At 38.2% G+C, this 21,004-nt stretch overlaps 1 protein-coding gene across 1 annotated transcript in view; it reads left to right on the plus strand.

Moving 5' to 3' along the window:
* Positions 1-2,356: 2,356 nt before the first annotated feature.
* Positions 2,357-21,004, plus strand: part of LOC134528470 (lysosomal aspartic protease-like) — a 29,343-nt gene continuing 10,695 nt past the window's right edge. Inside the window, exons 1-2 of the mRNA XM_063362119.1 lie at positions 2,357-2,643; positions 6,663-6,783. Coding sequence (XP_063218189.1) covers positions 2,576-2,643; positions 6,663-6,783 — 189 coding nt within the window. The 5' untranslated portion in view covers positions 2,357-2,575. The remainder of the gene's footprint in view (positions 2,644-6,662; positions 6,784-21,004) is intronic.

Raw genomic sequence — 21,004 nt, forward strand, 5'->3', positions numbered from 1 at the left:
CCGGGCTCGGGGTGGATTCGGCTCCTTTACTCCTAATAGTTACGTGACACGAGGCTGGTACTTGCAGTGGCGTGTGCCACGTTTAAGCTGGGGACGGACGCGACGGGGCCCAGTGTGGCCTCTCGTCCGCGACCGTTGCACGTCCCAGGGATTGATGCGTTCGTAAATTGGTTTACGCGTTTGGCGCAATGCCGCCCTGTGTGGGCAAAGTACTAACTCTCCGTGGGGAGATCTAATGGCGTGAAGCGCAGGCACCATGGCGGGCTGCCTTGAAACACAAATATTACGTAGTACGTTGACGCCAAACATTAGTGCTCCTCGAATCCGCACAGACCGCTATGGCGCATCGCCGCCTCGCCCCGAGCGTGTGCGACGTGAACGCACCTGGGTGCAGGGTGGTGCAACGCCTCGAACGTAAGCTGCCCTGCCTAATCGACTGTCGCCCGCGCAAAAGTCGACCAAGGGGGTACTGTTAGGTGACCTGATTACCTGGACTTTGAAATTAACATTCAGCACTCTAAAAAACAATATTAATTAAGTAATGACTGTGCTTAAATATTAATTGTAATTCTGTACTTTAGCGCGATCAGGCGGCGTGCATGGCCCGGGATTACTTTTGCACACAACACGTTTTCGCGGGAGCGAGGCTGGGGAGTCGTGCGGACGTCACAGCCATCGGAGTTAATCACCGCCCTCCAAGGAGACGAGACGCGAGTCGCCCGCGGAGCCTCTCGACCTCCGCCCTTGCCATCTCTACCGGAATTGCGTGAGTTTTTAGCACATCAGAAACGTGTCCTGTAGAGCGCGGCTCCCAGTAAGCGGGTCATTCACGACGCAGCGCATGTATAGCGTGCCTGCCAATAAACCACTTTGAATCGAGCCCCGCGTATTTGTTACAACGCCCGTAGTATAGCGTCCCTGGTGGCTAAAACAGCCGGGGGTAACTCTGACGGAACGACCCTTACTGCCTGCCGGCCACGTGGCGACGTCACGCCCTGAGTCAAGAGTCTCGGCTACGCACTAGCACGTAGCTATTATTGCTAGTTGGCGCCCAGAAGCAACTCCACACCCTCAACATCACCTTGGCAGAAGGCAGAAGGCGTCAACGTTAAAAGACCCGTAGTCGGGTCGCACACTTTAACTAAGGACCGCACGATATTTCGTACGACCGGTTAGGGCCAGCCGGGGAGCTGTAGAAAAATGATTAGGAGATAATTAACTATTGATGCTAAACGTGGAAACTGGCGTGAAAGTTGGATGCTCCCCGTGCGCGGGGCTGCCGGCCCGGGCGAGTGCTGGATGGCGACTGGCTCCTCTCCCTGGCCGCCCGGCCAGGGAGGAGAGGAAAACCCGCGGGAAAAAGACAGAGCACGGGTAGATGATGCCGGCCAGTTTTGTGAATGGAAATAATTTATAAAAACATTAATTAATTAAAAACAATTATTATGCTTATTAAAAGTTTTAGTTTATGTTTGATGACTGATTTACATGTGCACTGGATACCTGATGCGCATTGCCACATCCGGCCGGGCGCTTTGAGCATTTAGCTGGCCGTGACTGACGTCATGCCGTTCGAGGCGCTGCACTAAGACACACGCGCGGGCGTGTTCGTAGCACTGGAACTGACACTGGTTCAGGTGTTGAGGACACATAACGGCCTGTGCTCTCAGAGGGAGCACCGACGGCGGCGTCAAAGTTTATTTGAGTCTAGTGTGGTCATGCCCGAGGCGATAGCCTGACTTATTCCCGCTGGGCTAGGGGTGCGCTCCGAAAATGGGATCTGGTAATAGCAGTGTGGAACACGGGCTTAGAGGCCATGGTCGGGACGACGTCATTACATTCATACAAGGGGGTGGGGAAAATTCACTGGGCTCTCCCTGCCTTCGTCCACGGGCCCTGCGTGGATGTCATGCGAGTTGCGTGCTGCCAGCAGGGTTGGATATTGGGGACCGGGCTTAGTGTCCACAGGAGCTATGATGTTACTTAATACCAGTGCGTTTTAAAATTACAGTGTTCACTTACTAAAGTGTTGAAAATAATGTATCACTTTAACGAGATTTTGAAATGATTTAATAAATTTGTTCTTTAACTATTGAGTATTTATAATTATCTTAAAAAAACTTTTATTTGACAGATTTACACAAAAATTTAATACATTAAATTATTACTAGTTTTTAATTAAATATATATTGAAATTATTTAATTACACATTTAATAATATTTAAAGAATGAAATATTTTTCTAAACACGTAATTATGAAAAAGATTATTTTGAACACTGTAAAATTTATCCTTTTTTTTAAAATTAAAAAAAACAATAAATGTTTAATTTTGCACTTTGATCAAATATTGTATTTGGTTTGATTTTATAGTTTGTAGTATTGGCTTTCCGAACTTCCCTTCTTCAGGAAAAGTAGTTTCCCCTCCTCTAGATTTAAGTGAAAATCCCCATCAGCTGACTCATTGCGCCGATTGTTGTTAGCTTCTGATGTAGACTTTGTTATCTTTTTGATATTGACACTGCAACTGACAGCGTCTTTTATTCGTGGTTTTTAAGTGGACATTAAGTTGTTGAAATGTTTCGCTTTTCTTTATATTTGGTGTTAATATTTGTTGCTTTGGCATTGAGTAAGCAATTAGTGCGGTGAGTATCAACCTAAAATTATATAAAATACGGTAATAAAATTGCACGATACTATACAAACTACTTTTCTTGCTTTGTTCATATTTTATACTGATATTGTAATGTTTATATTGCTGACAGAAGATAGGGGCATATAAATTGAAAAAGTTTCCCAATAACTTGGTTACATTAGGAGAAATTCGACAGTTGGCTGGTTCTGTTTGTTAATAGTTTCTGTTAGCAGGTAGTTCCGAATTGCTGCTTGTAATGGTAAACAAATCAAAAGGAGTTTTTATTGTCATGTCACATTGTTGGGTAAATTGTTAGGGTTGCGGCTTTTCTGAAAGAAAAAAAAAAAGATAATAAAAGTTCAAATTTTTTTTTAATTCTATAGACGTTCCTCTATTTACCCAGAAAATAGTGTGGTAAATATGTAGTTGGGTGGTATTTGCGAAAAAAAATGTTAAAAATCCGAAAATACCTTTATTATATGCTCTTAGTAAATATGTATTTGGGCGGTATTTGCGAAAAAAAAATGTTAAAAATCCGAAAATACTTTTATTCTATGCTCTTTAACTTCCTCTTTTCATTAAAAGCGGCGGATGTAAGCAATTCCAAATACTTTAGGAGATATCGAATTTTTAAATTTCGTCACAATTATATCAATGCATTCATGTGGCATTCCGCATTGTTTCTTGTTTACGAGTATCTATTTTTTTTATTGGATATTGATGTCACGTGATTGATCGTGATAGGCCAGAATTGAAATGAACCAATACGTGATTATTTAGTTCATTTATTGTTTTAGAACAGTGTTTAATTACCGCCTCCAACTTAGGCAAGTTTTTGTCACGTGATTGTTCGTGATAGGCCAGAATTCAAATGAACTAATACGTGATTATTTAGTTCATTTATTGTTTAAAACGGTGTTTAATTACGGCCTCCAACTTAGGTGAGTTTTTAACGTTTCTAATTTTAAAGTCTTAGTTCTTATTTGAATATTGTTGCAAGTAATAAGTAAAAAAAACAAAATTACGTGAGTTCCTACTGTCCATCCTTTGTCCCGGTTTGTTAGGTCAGGTCAGTTACATTATACTTAAATAATTTAAAACTAAAGAATAATTAAAATTAATTCACATTATTTTTAATATCACCTTAGTTTGAAAGTATTTATAATGTAACTGACCTGACCTAATCGACCATTTTAGTTTACTGTTCATCCTCTGTCTGGGTTTGTTTGGTCAGGTCAGTTACATTATAAATATTTTAAAACTAAACAGCCATCAAAATTAATTCACATTATTTTTAATGTCGGCTTAGTTTGAAAGTATTAATAATGTAACTGACCTGACCTAATCAACCATTTTATTAATTACGCATTCACGAGCACACGGCAAAATAACAAAAATTGCCGCGGTCGAATGGTTGCGGAGGTCTTGTATTGCAAAATTAAAAATTTCGATATCTCCTAAAGTATTTGGAATTTCTCATCTCCGCCGCTTTTAATGAAAAGAGGAAGTTGAAGAGCATATAATAAAGATGTTTTCGGATTTTTAACATTTTTTTCGCAAATACCGCCCAACTACATATTTACCAACAGCGTTACAAACTACTAGTTTGTTTAGAAATTGCAGTTTGTGGTTTACATTAGGTAGTCTGTGGGGTCATTCAGCCACCACATTTATGTACTTTAATATTTAATAGATTAGCCGATAAAGGGTGTAATAGGAATTTTTTTGGAGTTGGGTTTTAAAAAAAATTGGAACATATATTCAAAAATACTAAATTACTATTGACACTAGAACCATTGATGTGTAGGCCTACAGTAGTAGCCATAAGCATTGTGACTTCTCGCACAATAACATACTGTCTTTACTGATATTTACATTTTTCCATTACTTGCGAGGGATATTCCCCCCCCCCCCCCCCCCCCAATCTCCCTGCATCCACAACTGGTAGCCGAGATGGTTTTCCATGAGATATTGGAGTGGTTGTTGTCGCCTCCATACTGTTTATTTGAAACTGGCAGCAACTTGATCCTTGTGGTTCTCCAGAGATACTTAGGAAATTAAAGTGTCAAGGCCTTGCCAGGGGGAGGGTTAGTGGGGGGGGGGGGGCAGTTGCTTCCCCCTAGAGCCCTAGAGATTCAAAAAAATGTAGCCAAATGCAAAGAAATACATACTTTTCCCACAACTTGCCTCCTCTCCCCCTAGGCCATCGACTGGCGATGCCCTTGTTTAGTGTAGCTGATGTTGAATAAAAAGAAAGAGGGATTTTTAATATCAGTACATTATGGCCAGGGCCAAGTCTATTTGCCACCCTAAGTAGTTTGATTTCTGTTTCAAATTATAACTGACTATTGATCGTCCTTGATAATGGTTGAACAAGACATGTTATCATTCACAAGACTTGGCCTCTAGCCAGAAGCCTAGGTGTCTGTGACTGGCCATGGACGCATACAATCTGGAACTTAAGTGAATATTGCAATTCAAATAATTAAATAGCTCTAAGGAGAAAAAAAAATCTGTTTCAATAATTTCCCTTCAGTAATTAAGGCCTTCTCAGTTACGAGTTGCTAAACCACATAACTATTCCCCAAACATTAGACCTGTCACAACTTTTGGATTTTCTATTTCTAGAATCCAGTCAGGATAAAATCACAATTTCTGATATATTTTCACAATTTGAGAAGATTTTAAGGTTATTATAGAGAGCCACATTAAAAAAAATTTGAACTTCTTTGAACACGATTAGTTTTTTTTAAAAGTTAGGTAAAGTTGACATTTTTGTCTATTTGTATCCATTTTTCTGACTTTGAGTTCAGAACTAATCCTTTAGTAGTTATTTGCACCTAACATTGCCTTGCATAGACGAAGAATGTATCAGAGACCAAACACAAATAAAAAGATCAATTTTAAAACCGGACAATAAATGTATAGGAGTTAAGAGGTCATATTTCAGTAAAACGTGGGAAAATTAAAAAGAAAATACATATTAAAAAAATGGACACCTAGAACATTTTTGCTTTGTATGTAATTTCTAAATGGGTTCACCAACATGCCTGTTTAGTTTGCTTAACTCTCTACAAATCACCCTATATAGGCGAGGTATATATTTGAATTTGTGAAACTTAAGCCATTCAAGTTTGACAGTGTTTAATGTAAATATCAAATTATTAATTTAAAAAAAAATTATTAACATCCCCCGCCCCTTTTTGTATTTTAAATCTTCATTCATGCTAACTTTTTTCTGTGTTTTTATATTTTTTATATGTAACAATCTAAAAAAAAAAAGCACTTAGTCATTTAAATGAAATGCAAAGGAATTTATTTTGGTAACCGCATACATTATTTTACACACGCTAACTAAAAACTCACTATGGCACATTTTATACTTCCTGTGAAATTTGTTACACTTTTTCCAAGTTACATTTGTGTTACAAGCGCAGTATGTAGTTTCATGTGGAATGCTTGGAATCTGTGGCTATGTCTTGTGGGTAAACACCTCTTAGCCACAAATTAATTTGGAGGCAGTTTATAAAAAAAATAGTTTGGAAGTATTGTGAGAAAATGTCTGGGCTCTTTTGGTTACTGGTGACTAGAAAATGATATACTTTTTGGTGATTTAACTGGAGCAAACCTAACACGCATTTTCAGGCCCTATCACTCTTTTAGATGCAACCTGTTCAGGAAGTGTTCCTTTTTGGACAACGTTCAGCTTTGACTACTAAATATTTGTGCAAATTAACTAAATTATTGATACGTGAGAACATAGTCTGGTGCTTCATGACTATGTGGTTTTGTTTATTATGATACAATATTCAACTGTGAAAGTCTGAATATTATAGAAGTACCCGTCGATAAAGGGATACCTTACTTGAAGATAGCGTGTTAAGGACAAAATGTGCACGGGCGGTGCAAATAAAAACGCACAGGCTTAGTTACTATCCGTTAGTTAAGTACGGTAGACAGCATGTTTGGAGATGGGAACAACACGGGGCGTGCAGACGAGGTCTGGGACGGCGTGCATGTGTGTCGCAGGGTGCCGCTGTACCGCACGGAGTCTGCGCGGCGCACGCTCGAGGCCGTGGGCACACACTTGCAACAGCTGAAGCTGCGCTACGGGGGCCCCACGCCGGAGCCCCTCTCCAACTACCTGGACGTGAGTCTCCCTCCGGCCAGTCCGCGTTGCTGTGGTGTGTCGCACTTTCCGTGCCGTAAAGATATCACAAAATACACTTTGTGTCATTGTCCAAATTCACATTTTAAAACCAAAGAAAATGAGAGTCTGGAATAACCAAGTAGATGCGGACAGCGGTAACCTCGGATAAGCAAAATCTCGGATGACGTTGATATACTAAGAAAATTGTCTTGTTTTTCAGTTGGCGTAGTGGTATCATTTTTGAGGGTGATGTTTTTACAGCTTTTCTTCGGTGTACTTTTGTGATTTTGCCCAACCGATAAATGGCATCTTTCAGATTAATTATCTTTAGGTTTTTGACAGTATTCAGGTCATTTTATAGGTCCTCAAGCAAATGTTTCAACAACTTTGCGGGTGTTAATGTGCTTCAGGTCGGCTTGGATTATATGGAACCTCGGTTGATCAAAGCTCAGGTAATCAATATTCTATTGTCATTGCTTTGGGGTTGTGCTGCAAATTTGAAATATTTGGCACAATTTTTTTTTTATATTTCCTAATATAAAATTTGTTAGCCAATTGTTCATCCTGATCAAATCTTTCCTACTAGAGTACCACGACGTTATCCCATCACCGCAATTGATAGCCTGATGTGATTTCGCCAAGCTAGTTTTAGCCATCATTTTTCTTGCCGCCTCGGGCCACGAACGTGACCAGTAACAGTGTCCGGCTTCGTGACCGAGAACGCTTTTCTCAGCGTCCTCCTAGGGCAGCCCTCTTCCCAGAGCTGGGCTGAGGATGGCATCTCCAGTCATGCCCCATTCTAATGATCCAGGGCTGTCTGGCACGAATCGGCGCACGGCCTAAGACTTTTCTCATGAGCCAGCAGATCCCCCTCCATCATCTTTTCCAGAAACCACGCCCAGAGCAACGACCGGGGCCATTAACCTCCCTAGGCCACGAGGACATCTCGCTGGCCGGCGAAAGGTCTGCTTTCGCCATCCCGCGGCGACGAGGCCAACTAACTTACCTTAGTTTGGCGCTGGAGCGAGACCTCTACCGGCGGCTACCACACCTCTCTAGTTCTCTTTTAGCCAGACAGAGCGTGAAGCATTTGGTCCCGTAAGGGCCAGGCTTACTCTAGTTCCCCTTGCGGGACTTTGGCATAAAAACCCAGAGTAGGTTCTGCTTGATCCCGACAGAGCGCACTGCTTTCGGAGCACGAGTCACCTCCGGTGCCTCTTATGTTAGGCTACCAGCCACCTTCATTACTTTCTTTTGGTCGGCATGACCTCTAGCAGGGTGGCCACTCACCGGGAAAACCGGGAAAACCGGGATTTATCAGGGAAATCACGTTGATCGGGAATTATCAGGGAAATGTCAGGGAATTTTTTTAATAACCGGGAATTTTTTTGTCATGTATATTTCTGCAGAGCTGCCAACCATTGCGGATTTTCCGTAATTATTACGAATTTAACACCGAATTACGGAACTTCGCTGGTTTATTACGGAAACGAGGCTTTGTGCTGCACGGTAACGGAAAAAAAAATTCCGTTTCTGGTGTGTGTGTTTCGTGAACGCAGTTCGAAAACATCACGTGGTTGCGCAGATAACGGAACTAGTAAGTGTGCGCATGTACTGTCGAAATAAGTAGAATAATTCTTGTGTTTTGTAATAGAAATGGTACAGTATTACGTCCGTTGTACGATACAACTAGTACATATTCTCGGACTTTTCGTTTGTTAGCTACTTACATCACGATAATTTTTGTACGGTACTTTGGCTAACCTGTGTTGTGTACTTTCTTGAAAGCCATTTTTTTTCATCAAAGTGTTTTTGTCGTGTCTACAGACGTGAAACCTGTTTATGTTGTTCCATAGTGTTGTGTTCTTCAGTGCCGATTGTAGAAATGAAGCGTGTGACAGAACAATGTGTATCTAGGGCAAAAAAAAAAATAACATTATTCTTCAGAACATTCGCCAAACTATTCAAAAGAATGTCCTTGCTTGTCATCTTCAAATGTTTTGGAACGCCACGCGTTTTGTAATGTATGCATGTGTGACTTTTCGATTGCGCATGGTGGAAGGGATGACTGTAGACGGCATATTGAATCAAAGAAACATGCAGAACATTTTAAAGCCGTGACGAGCAATAAATCTATATCGTCGTTTTTCGCTATATCTGAATAAACGAAAGTAACAAACGCAGAGTTAATGTTTACAAGTTTTTTGGTAGAACACAATTTACCGATAGCGGTTGCCGATCATTCGGGTAATTTGTATAGAGCTATGTTTCCGGACTCAAGAATTGCACGGAAATACAGCTGTGCGAGAACAAAAACATCTGCCTTAGTGGAGAGGAGTATATAGCTGGTGAAACTAAATTGAAACTGTTGAATCTTTAGTAAGTGGACCATTTGCTTTAGCTACAGATGGGAGTACTGATTGTAATGGAGTGAAGATTTATCCATTAGTTGTTTCACTTTTAAATCAAACACAAGGTAAAATTTGCACTGTACTGTTATCCCTTGTTGAGAGTACTAAGACTAAGAATATTTCGCAACTAGAAATGTTACACTTCAAATCAAAAATGAATGTAAGAACGGTTATCAAAAGTCGTGTGAAAAAATGTTTGAGCGCTCACCACTGAAATACCCCATTACTAGGGACAGGAAAAAATCGCGGGTTCAATGACCTGTAGGATGAACTCCATAGTTCTGCGTACTCTCGGTCAAATGCCACCCACTCATTGGCTGCTGTCTTTTGAGACGTCCCAACGTAGTCAGCCTGAGATTCGATAAAGCTTTGGTCGGTTGTTTCTCATTGGCCCAGTGTCATCCAGGTGAGTAGTGAGCCAATAGCAGAGGGAGCACTGAGGTATAACTATTTGTATTTTAGCCTATCGTGAAATGAATTCACGAATTTTTCCCGTCTCTAGACATAAAACAAAACGCAGACTGCAGGTCATTGAATGGGAAGCTATAATGTAAAGTGACATATTTAAAATGTATTATGTTATTTAAAGAACTTCCGTATGTATATAATGAAGAAAATACAGCAGGGTGCTAAAATATGAGTAATCTCTTTCTATGATATTATATTATTTCATCAAAATTATGTTTTTTTGTAATTGTAAATATCAGGGAAATTTTGAATTTTTAATCAGGGAATTCAGGGAAAAATCAGGGAATATTTTTGGTGACTGTGAGTGGCCACCATGTCTAGCCAATCAGATACTAGTTCCCCAACTTTCTAGGTCTCCGGGCCCCTACGCAAGTTCTTAATTACATGCAACCCTATGCATTGAAGAAATCATCATTCTGTCGTCATCGTGGTTGCATCTCTCCGGTGCTTATCGTCCGCGACTTTATTTGGATGCAGTCTCGCCGCAACTAAATTAAGGGATGTGATCCCTAGAGTCAAGGAGTGATCCCAAGTTTTTTTTATTTTCTAGTCTGCTGGTTGTCGTAGTTCGGTTTACTTAGTAATCTCGTTAGCATGACTCGTGCGTGGCTTCCGCGAGCACTCGTGCAGCTTCCGAGGGAGGGAGTTTCTTCATTCCACTTTAAGAATGGTAAGTGGAAAATTCAATGCCCTTTTGCGTATAGTTAGCTCTCTTTAAATTTTGCCCTGACTTCTCAATTCTTGTCGTTTCGCACTTTATCTCTACTCTTGACCACTGTAGCTCCTTTTTTGTTTGGTTCCAGTGGGGTCCAAGAGATGGTGCGAGAGTGCAGGGTTTTGTCCGGCTCAAGCCCACCCTGGAGTACAACTAAATTTACGCCTTTCCCTCTGGAAAGGATTCTCTGAGTATCTCCCACTTCTAGGCACCGCCAGTGAACAGTCTACAATCAAATATTGTGAAATCAGAATACATATATATAATCCTGCACTGGTTGGGCTAACAAATGTTTCAACTTCCTAATTAAATTTATTTATGTTATTTCTTTGTGAAAACATGATTGTTAAATTTGTACAATTTATAATCTATTTGTAATTGATAACTTCTGACAGCTGAGCCCCCCCCCCCCCCTTCCCAATTAATCCTGATCAGTGTAATTTTGTAATTTCCGAGATTATCAAAAGAAAATAAAGAAAATCATAATAAACAAAAAAAAGGGTAAGCTTTAAGTAAACTTTTTTATTTATTACTTCAAATACAATCCACTTTCTACTTCCTATTGTGAGAAGTAAGTCCTTTTTTTTTTTTTTAATGTTTCTCCCTTGTGTACCTCTGAGTATAGAGTTGTGTCTTTCGCCCACTTAAAGCAACTTCCATGGCTTTTATACAATAATTAATATAAATTTTTCTTTAACTACACAAGGGCAATAACAGGGTCAACCAAACTATTTGAATTAAATTTGTAAATGTGCCACCTAACTTTTGAGCAAACCTTGAATACTAGGGTGTGCAGTGTGGGTTGCAGAGAAATGTACGGCACGATGCTGGAGTGTTGTCTTGGTGACGTGTCTGGGCCGGCCCAGAGTGCTTTTCCGTGTGAGATAAAGCTTCGGACTGTGCGCCCAGATGCGATTGGAGTAGTGATACCGGTTATCAGTGGGTGAGGCAGTTCAAGCTAGCTCCTCGCTTGTGCACAGATGCATGTGGAGTGCGTCGCGGCCGCCTGCCACTCGCGGTGTGCCCGATGAACCAGACAGAAGTGTGGGGATATTCTGTGCCTCCCTTCCCTTAACTATGTCGCTGTGACTTTACTTGGTGCAGTACCTAGGGCATGGGGAATAATCCAAAAGTCCAGAGATCTTTTCTCGACAACTCTTAAAATTGACCTGCGTCTTTGGTAGCGGCTGATTGCAATCTCAGACCGGGCATATAAACAACCGTGTAAGTAATTGTAGACAGGGGTATTATGGAACATAGCTCACATCCTCTCTCTCATTGGCTGAGCTGAGCCTCAGAACGCAAGAAACAGTAGCTAGCGACGTGGCAAGTAAGAATGTCGGAAGAAAGAAGGCTGGTGTATGTGTGTGTCACATAAGTTGTTAGTTTCATCCATTTCTTAATACACATTCAGTTTTCTATTCGGGAACTAGTTAAAAAAATTGAATTTCTCGTGGTTGGACTAGGGTAATAAATTATACAGTAACTATATATATAATCACTTAAGCACGTATGCCACAATGCAAGTTTTCGTACAGGTTCTGCTAGAGGCTTCTAATAAAACTGCCAGCCAAGCCTCTATGCCAGCAGCCATGGAAGTTTCTATGGAATAACCAATGCCATGATACTTCGCTTACAGACACTACAGTGAACAAGTGAACTTCATTTATTGTGGAAATAGGTACTTTAGTTTACAAAAAAAAATTACAGATTCACGTACTTCAGTATTTATTAACACTTGGGTTCTTTTAAAATTCCGTTTCAGCTTTTGGTTTATGCTTGTTAAGTTCAAACTTGTATTATGTTTCTGTGTTCTATAGGTAAAAATAACTTTTATGTAGGGTTTTTTTTTTTGTTTCAAAAAGTGGGTTATGAATTTGTACAGTGATTTTATAATCACTACATAACAAAATTGGAACAGTTCCTTTGCAAATATTGGGAAGAAAATAGGCCTAAATGCATTTTCTCGGCTTCTGGGTGTAGGCCGTGTCTAGGTAATTATCTGACACTGCCTATATGTACTCAGAAGCCGAGAAAATGCAGACAATGGCAGTGAAAGCTTACAATCTTTATTAGGCCTAAATGGTTAAATTCGTTGAGGAGCAGCCTTTGGAAAATAATCTACATACATACTTACCAACAAACTTTCTTTAAGCAACTATCATTTTTTGTCGTATTGTTTTTTTTTTTACTAGTGTGGGTGGTGTTCGTTATTAATGTGTGTGTTGTCGAATGTTACTCAAACTTGTCCGCCTATGTGGCAGGAACACAGGATACTAGGGACGGGGAAAAAAGGATAAACTTTATTTTCACATTCAGTAATTGTAATTAGGTCAAATTGATTTATATGGGGATCTATTTTTAATGCATTTCAGTACCGTAATCGGTCTAATTTATTACCAATAAGTAGAGCCAAGATTTTATGGTGTTATGAAAAAGGACTTTTCGTCATTAAGAATTGTGGATTTCGTCTTTATCGTCATAAAAAATTAAAACACATGTAATAACATGTACACACCTAGCAGAGCTGCCTTGATCAAATGCTTCAATAATTCGTGGTTAGAGACTTAAAATATGCACATTAAACAATACTATGTTGAGAGTACATAAAAAATTAACAACTAAAATATTTAGTATTCTTATGCAGGTAAGTACTGTTCCTGAGTTCAGGAGAGAGTCTAAATTAATTAAAATAGAAACTACAGTTAAACTTTTGTTCTATAAATGCAATATAATTAAGCTCAGGAAAAAGCCACCATTGTCAGCAGTTCAGCATTCTCTGGTTTTAGAGATCTTCTTCTGTCACTTACAACTACAGAATACTTAGAAAAAGATCTTTCTGAGTCCACATTCGTTGCAGGTATCCATATTAACTTTAAAGCAGCAGCTGCAAATTCAGGATAATCCGCTTTCATTTTGTTTACTTTATGGGCCCAACATTGTATGTGGTACATGCGGTCACCAAATACACCTTCAAGGGTACCAGCAGATTTTGTCATGTACCTGGCACTATCTGTAACATACGCAATTATGTTTTCTTCCTTGACTTCATATTTGTAGCATACATCAATCACTGCCCGAAAACAACAAACAGCATTTGCTGCATCAAGGACACAAGAAGCCCCTAAGATAACATCTTGTTCAGCACCTGGTTTCAGAATTTTAAACAAGATGTTGAAAACACAATTATTACTCTTGTCAGTGGTTTCATCTGCGAGTATGACCACATCTTGCCCCAAGAGCTGCTGCTTGATTTCCACTTCTTTTTTCTCTCTAAGTAGGGGAATGTACTTTTTCCTCATCCAATCCGCTGTTGGAAGATCACCAGCACCACTTACATGCTTCTGCATCCATGCAGTCAGCTTGCTGTTGTCAAGTTTCTCAAGAGGAATACCTGCAGCTACAAAGGCTTCAACAGTTTCGAGAACAAAATCTTCCTTTTGTTTTTTTGCGCATATTTGCGCCACTCCTGCTTCTGGGATAGAAAGCTGTCGTTTCAAAGTGCATGGGGATCGTTTAGCTTTTACATGTTTGTCGCTAATTATGTGCTTGTTTACCGTGTCCTTACGTTCATGCTCCAAACGGCAATTACAATATTTACAGAAAAGTATTTTTCCGTCACTGACATATAATCCCTCATTCTTAAACTCGTCAGCACGTGATGCCGCAGTAGTTTTATTTTTCGGCATGATTAAGAAATTTAGCTTTCATTTATGCACGTCATTTGTAAACAAAGCCCGGAGGTACCAAAAACTAGTATTTACTGAAGTTTTAGCGAAAAAATAAACCGCGGGAAGCCTACTTTTTACAGGCGAGAGAGCCATATACTCAACCCGAAGTAAAAGGTTAGGTTATGTCAGGTCAGTGAAATAAATGTTTTTATTTATTTTCCGGGAGGGTTGGGTAGGTAAGCGTTATTTAAAATATTTAATGACCGTAAAATAAATAAATCCTTGCAATATGGTGCTTTTTCATTAGCGATCGGAAAACTTCGATTATGTTACGATTTTGGCACTCTCGCCTGTGAAGTGCATACCTGCCAACCTATGAAAATCTGAACTAGGAAGATTATTAAACACAAATAAAATTACCAATTTCGACAAAAAAAATTACATATATGGCTACAATGCAGACTTGTACTGCTAAAATACAACTAAATTACACAAATCACCCACTATCAAATAAGCTATAGCTACATTAAAAAATATTTGTGTGTTGTTACATTTTGACTGTGATACTTGAAGATCAGCACAATATTTCACACAAGAATACAACTCACAGAATCTATCTTGGCTTCCGATAAGAATTTTGCCAGAAAACTAGTATCGTTGCTACCATCAGTTGCGACTGAAAACAGCCAACTTTTTAAGTACTGCACTACTCCGGATTTTGCATCCGAAGCCATCTCTTTCATAATAGCAGAAGTTTTGGTACGCCCACATCCATATTTCTTGGCAATTTCCGAGTCTGGGAACATTTTTTTGACAAGCGCACCTGCATGATCTGCGGCCGCTAGAGGAATGTTATGCTCTATCAAAAACGAAGTAAATAAACACTCAGATCGCGTAATGTCTAGATCTGCACCCCCAGATTTAACAAAGAACCTTGAAAGTTTGTGATTATCTTCTTGGCATTTTACGTTGGATAAATGCTTCGCACGTTTGATGTGCACGCTGATGTCACTTTTACCACCATGCGATATGTTGATGTCGCATCTGCATATCTTACAAAATCCAAACCTTTCCCCTTTGTCAGAATTTAAAATGCATGGAAACTCTGCACTATATGTATCACGGAATGTCTGGTAATAATATTGTTTTTTCGTACTCATCTTTGAAAACATAATGCAGAAAGTTTGTGCTTCATAACCTGTCACAAACGCCTAAACGAGGCAACGGCAATAGCCCGTAACAAAGTAAACAAATTCGTAAACAGTTGTTTCACGTTGCACTCGTTGACCACAAAGTATTTTGCCAGTTTAAATGTATTTGAAATTAAAATTTTAATACGTAATAGCAGCTCGTAAATTATAAATCAAAATCACATATCTTAAATAACCGTCAAACAAGCGACGACGTACTCTCTGTAGTGATGGGTCGTTCGTTAACGATTCGTTCAAAAAGAACGAATCTTTGAGAGAACGAAATCTTGCGATTCGTTCGCGATGTAAAGAACCGGCTCTTTGAGAGCCGGTACCTTGAAAGATTCGGTAGAACGTAAATGCGGAGAGAACGAGAGAACCAACCGGCTCTTTGAGAGCCGGTACCTTGAAAGATTCGGAAGAACGAAAACGCGGAGAGAACGAGAGAACGAGATGAGAGAACCGGCCACGCGCCCGGTCTGATTCGTTCGTGAAATGATTGATGACGTCAGGAGTCTGAAGAATTAGTAATCACAGCGTGAGCATGTTCAAGAATTAGTAATCACAGCGTGAGCATGTTCATAAGAGCAAACGATAACTGATCAAATAAAATAGGGTAACACGAAAAGTATCTATACCTGAAAATGTCAACTGTTAAGTAGTGGTTTAAAATTGCGTTTTCACATTCACATACACAAATTTGGGGGGAAAAAAACATGAATTAAAAATAACAGGGAAAGTAACTACAAATGTTCACACTTACCATTTAGGTGTTAATTAATGTACCTACTTAATTTTTCTCTCTTCATACTGAATCGCAGTAGTAGTATTCAATTTTTGTCTTTTTTTCTCTAAATGTGTTGGTCTACATGTAAACACTTTACTCTCTCTAGAGTGTAAATAGCCTGTATATTAATATTTGTAACTTAAAAAGTAATACAATATAAATAATCTTGTTTCATATACGCAACTGTGATTCACTGGCTACGAAAAGCAATGTTCAAGTACTAGCTATAATAGTGCGATTACAAATTAAAGTTAAGAAAGATCACTTTCGTACCTAACATTCTTAGATTTAATGCTCCCGTATTATATAGAATCACTGCATGAAGCATTTGCAGCGATCAACAGTCAATAATTTTATAACAGTCAGTATACAACTAGACGTTTGAAATTTCATTTACCCATGCAGAGTAGATAAAGATAACCACCCACGCGATCCAGCCTCCTCTCGTTATCGGGTCACGCGATAACGAGGGGAGGCTGGAAGCAAACACGTAGCCAATACTCTAAAGCAGTGTTTCCCAACCAGTGGTCCGCGGACCATCAGTGGTCCGCCAGAGCTAAAATATGGTCCGTGAAAGATTTCAAACTTTGAATAAACGCGCGTCGGTGAACAAAAGCGAGCGCGGCGCGCAGGCGACCGGGGGAAGGGCAAGCTACTGACTAAACATTATTGCGCAAGCCGGTCAGTCAATCGTACGTTTTCTTTTGTTTTGCTCAGCATTGTTTTGTTAGTGATTCTGTTTAGCTGTTTAGTGGGTCAACAGCTGTAACTCCTCAATATTCTTATGGATATTTTGATAAAATATGAACAGGGTAAGTAGGCTACACATTTTTCTCTGTTAAACTGTTTTAATAAAAACATGCAATTGCAAAACAGAATGTGGACGTTAGTTTACGTATGATTCTTGTGTTTGTGTATTACAAATGTTAACAGTTGGGTACAGTTAGTTGAAAACCTAATTATACATAAAATAAAGCTATGTGAAATTAAAAATTAAGATAGTAAAAGAACACTGGCCTTCCAAATTAAAAAGTTGAGCCAGCCACAAAAATTCTTAAAAATATGCTATCATAAAATTGTTGAATTGTTATTATGCTGTTTTAGGTTTTTCATAATGAAATAAAAACACCGTTAACTCTTTTAATGCCAAAGTCGGATAAATCGCCTTTTCTGTGCCGTGCGAAAAATTGGATCGAAAAATTGGCCTGAATATTTTCTTTCTTTCAACGACGCACGCCAATCCATTAAAAATAATATAACTTTTTCACGAGAACTTTAAAATAAAATAAATAAAAATGTATTACATGTTTTTATTTAATCTTAAAAAATGACAAAGAATAATTTATTTATAAGATGTAAAAAGTTTATACTTTCATACTTAAAGGTAAAAAAGTTATTAAAGGTAAAAAGTATTTAAAGGTAAAAAGTTACTAAAGGTAAAAAAGTTATTAATATTTAACTCCAGATATGTAATTCATTTAAAAATAACTTGGCACTTTTAATATAACCGTAATAGAATTAGACAATTTGAGGCTGGCACCAAGAGGGTTAAGGGAAATTTAAGGTACCTACCAAGACCCTTGTTTTTAACGATGAGACATTATTTTTTAAATTGTGTAGTAAATATTTAAGTTTGTAAAAAAAATTATAGTGAGGTTAGAATTTTTTGGAAGCCAGTATTATCTATTTATTTAATGATTTATGTTATGAATTATGAAAAAATTAGCTATATTATTTTTTATTCTTTTACTTGGCATATAACATAATATATCCATAACAGTGTAGGTACATTCTATTGCATTTTGGTTTTGTTTTCATAAAATGCCTCCTAAGAGAAAATATAATTGTTACATTAAATTTGGATTTACATCGATAGAAAGTAATGGAGAAATAAAACCACAATGTGTTATATGCGCAACTGTTCTCGCGAATGAATCCTTGAAGTCAGCGAAATTAAAACGTCACCTAGAAACGATTCATCCAAATTTTTCTGACTGACCACCAGCGTTATTTCAAGGAAAATTGGAGAATTAAAAAAAAAAAAAAAAAAAACTGGGCCTAGTGGTACAAGATATGCATCATCGTTTGAGATATCGAAATTAATAGCACAATCAAAAAAGCCTCACACAATAGGAGAAACTCTTGTGAAACCTTGTTTGATCAAAGCTGTCGAAGAAGTTTTGGGGTTAGAAGCAAAAAAAAAATACAAGTTAAACCTTTGTCGAACAACACGGTGAAATCTAGAATTGAACTCATGTCAAATGATATCGAGGAACAACTTGTTTCGAGAATTTAAATGTCGCCATTCTTCGCTTTGCAGTGCGATGAATCCACTGACATTTATAATTGTGCTCAGTTACTTGTTTTTGTCCGCTTTTTAGACGACGACAACATAATCAAAGAAGAACTGTTGTTTTCTCAGGAACTGGAAATGACATCAAGAGGTATCGACGTCGTGAATATAACTATATATTTCCAGAAATATGGCATTATGTGGGAAAAGCTAGTCGGTTTCTGTACGGATGGTGCTCCTGCGATGTTAGGATCACATTCCGGTCTAGCAACGTTAATCAAACAGAGGAATCCGTCAACATTAACATCGCATTGTATCCTTCATCGCCAGGCGTTAGTTTTCCAAGACTCTTCCTAAATGCCTTAATGATACAATGAAATTGGCCATAAAAGTAGAAAATGTCATTTAAAGCAGTGCCTTAATGAAACACCTTTTTAAAAAACTGTGCACTGAAATGGACTCCAACCATGAGAACCTCCTCTTTCACACAGAGGTTCGTTGGTTGTCGAAAGGCAATATGCTGGAAAGATTATACGAGCTGAGAGGAGTTTTCTGATTTGACATCCCAGATGCATTTGGCATATCTTGTGGATATTTTTACACACTTAAATAAGTTTAACTTGCAAATGCAAGGTTCAGGAAACAGACAATTAGAAGGCGTTGCAAATATTTTTAATTTTGAAGATAAACTTCGTGCTTTTATTTGCAAACTTAAGTTATGGATTAGTCAAGTTGGCGAGGGCAATTATAGTGCGTTTGCAACATTGAAGGCACTCCTTGACGACAAAAAGTATGTCATGTTTAGGGAAAGCATACAAAAAACAGCAAATGTCATTTGCAAATGTTGGTTGATGAATTCAACCGTTACTTCCCAGAATATAACAATACAGAAGCTAACGTGGACCACAAACTGATACGCAACCCTTTTGGCACTAACGCTAGAGAAGTTGCAGAAGAAATCCAAGGAGAACTTATTGAATTACAAAATGACAGGAACTGTAAGGACGCTTTTGAATCTGATTCTTTGGAGACGTTTTGGTATAAGAAAGAAATTTCATATACTAAAATTCGAAAAATTGCATTGCGCTCTCTTATGCTTTTCTCAACAACTTATTTATGCGAACAAGGATTTTCTGCATTACTGATCATTAAAAAAAAAATCCAGGAATCAACTGAAAGTAAGTGATGATATGCGTGTAGCTTTGAGTAAAAATATTACCCCAAAAATTCAAGATCTTGTACAGAAGATGCAAGCTCAAAAATCTCATTGATACAAACTGAATTGTGTAATAAAAATATATTTTCAATTATAACACTGTTAATAAATGTTTATTTTGGTTTTTTAGATTGCTTATGTTAAACGTTTGGATTAACATTGAACGATTAGACTTAAAATTTATTTTTAGATTGATACAGATTATTTTTTAACCTTGTGGTCCCTGCTAATAATAATGAAATTAAAGTGGTCCCTGATCAAAAAAAGGTTGGGAACCACTGCTCTAAAGGATGAACGAGTTACGACACCTGATAAAAGAGCCAGATCCTATTCACAGAAAAGAACGAAATGACCGAGATGAACGAATCTTTCTCGGAACTGATCCGAAAGTACCGGTTCGGTCAAAAGAACCGTTCTGCCCATCACTAACTCTCTGTAGAACTGTGTAATCGAGAGAAAAAACAATCAATAGTCATGAGCACAACACACGATACATCGATCGACATGAATGTTGAATCGATTTGGAAGACACCGACTTTTTTTACCGCGAAGCTATTTTAATTACAAAAATAGGAAGAATTCAGACAATTTCGGAAAATCGTAAAGAGCAGTTATAATTCGGAAGACTTCCGGAAAAATCGTAAAGGTTGGCAGGTATGGAAGTGTGAAATGAAAATGAAGGCTTCACGGTAAACTGCTTATTCAACAAGCACACAAAATTGCGTTACAGTGAAATTTCATTAAATATTAAGTGATCATTAAATATCAATGTTCGCTTTTATTTTATTTTCATACGTATTTATTTAATGAATGCAGTTTTTTTTCACGTGTATTTTTCAAAGGATACAGCAAACAAGGCACTGAGATTTTTCACGTTGTTGTGTTTGTTAACTTGATAATTTTAAGTTTACGATCGTCAGTTGTTAATATTGCGTGATCTCTAGTGGCTAGATGCGTTTAAAAACTCTAACCTAACTCCGATAACGATCTTTTTTTGTTCGTGAAATCGTCAATTTTTGTGATATCTTGTAATTTTTTAAGATGAATAATTAACGCATTAAATAACCACCACACTGCAGTTGGATGACGACCATTTCTTCTACAAACAGATACGGAATTTTTGTCAATCAACCAATAGTCGGTAGTTAACGATTTAAATCAATATTGAGGTGTTTATTTGTGGTTAGAAAACATTTCGCATTTTTCGCGGTTTGGGATGAATTTCGCGTGAAAATTCGCGATTTCGCATAAAACCATATAATCTTGGCTCTACCAATAAGTGTGCATATATAACCTACCACAAGTTGTGAATCAATGAAAAACTTAAAACATGTTTTCAATATTTTATGTGAAAAACAATTTGGATTATGCAGAAACAACATAATAGTACTTGAAAAAAAATTTGCTTATACATGTCAAAATTCCAAACATAGAAAATTTTCGCACTTTTCTTGTAAAATTTAAGGGTAC

Source organism: Bacillus rossius, chromosome 1, assembly GCF_032445375.1.
Source record: "Bacillus rossius redtenbacheri isolate Brsri chromosome 1, Brsri_v3, whole genome shotgun sequence".
Taxonomy (NCBI): Eukaryota; Metazoa; Arthropoda; class Insecta; order Phasmatodea; family Bacillidae; genus Bacillus; species Bacillus rossius.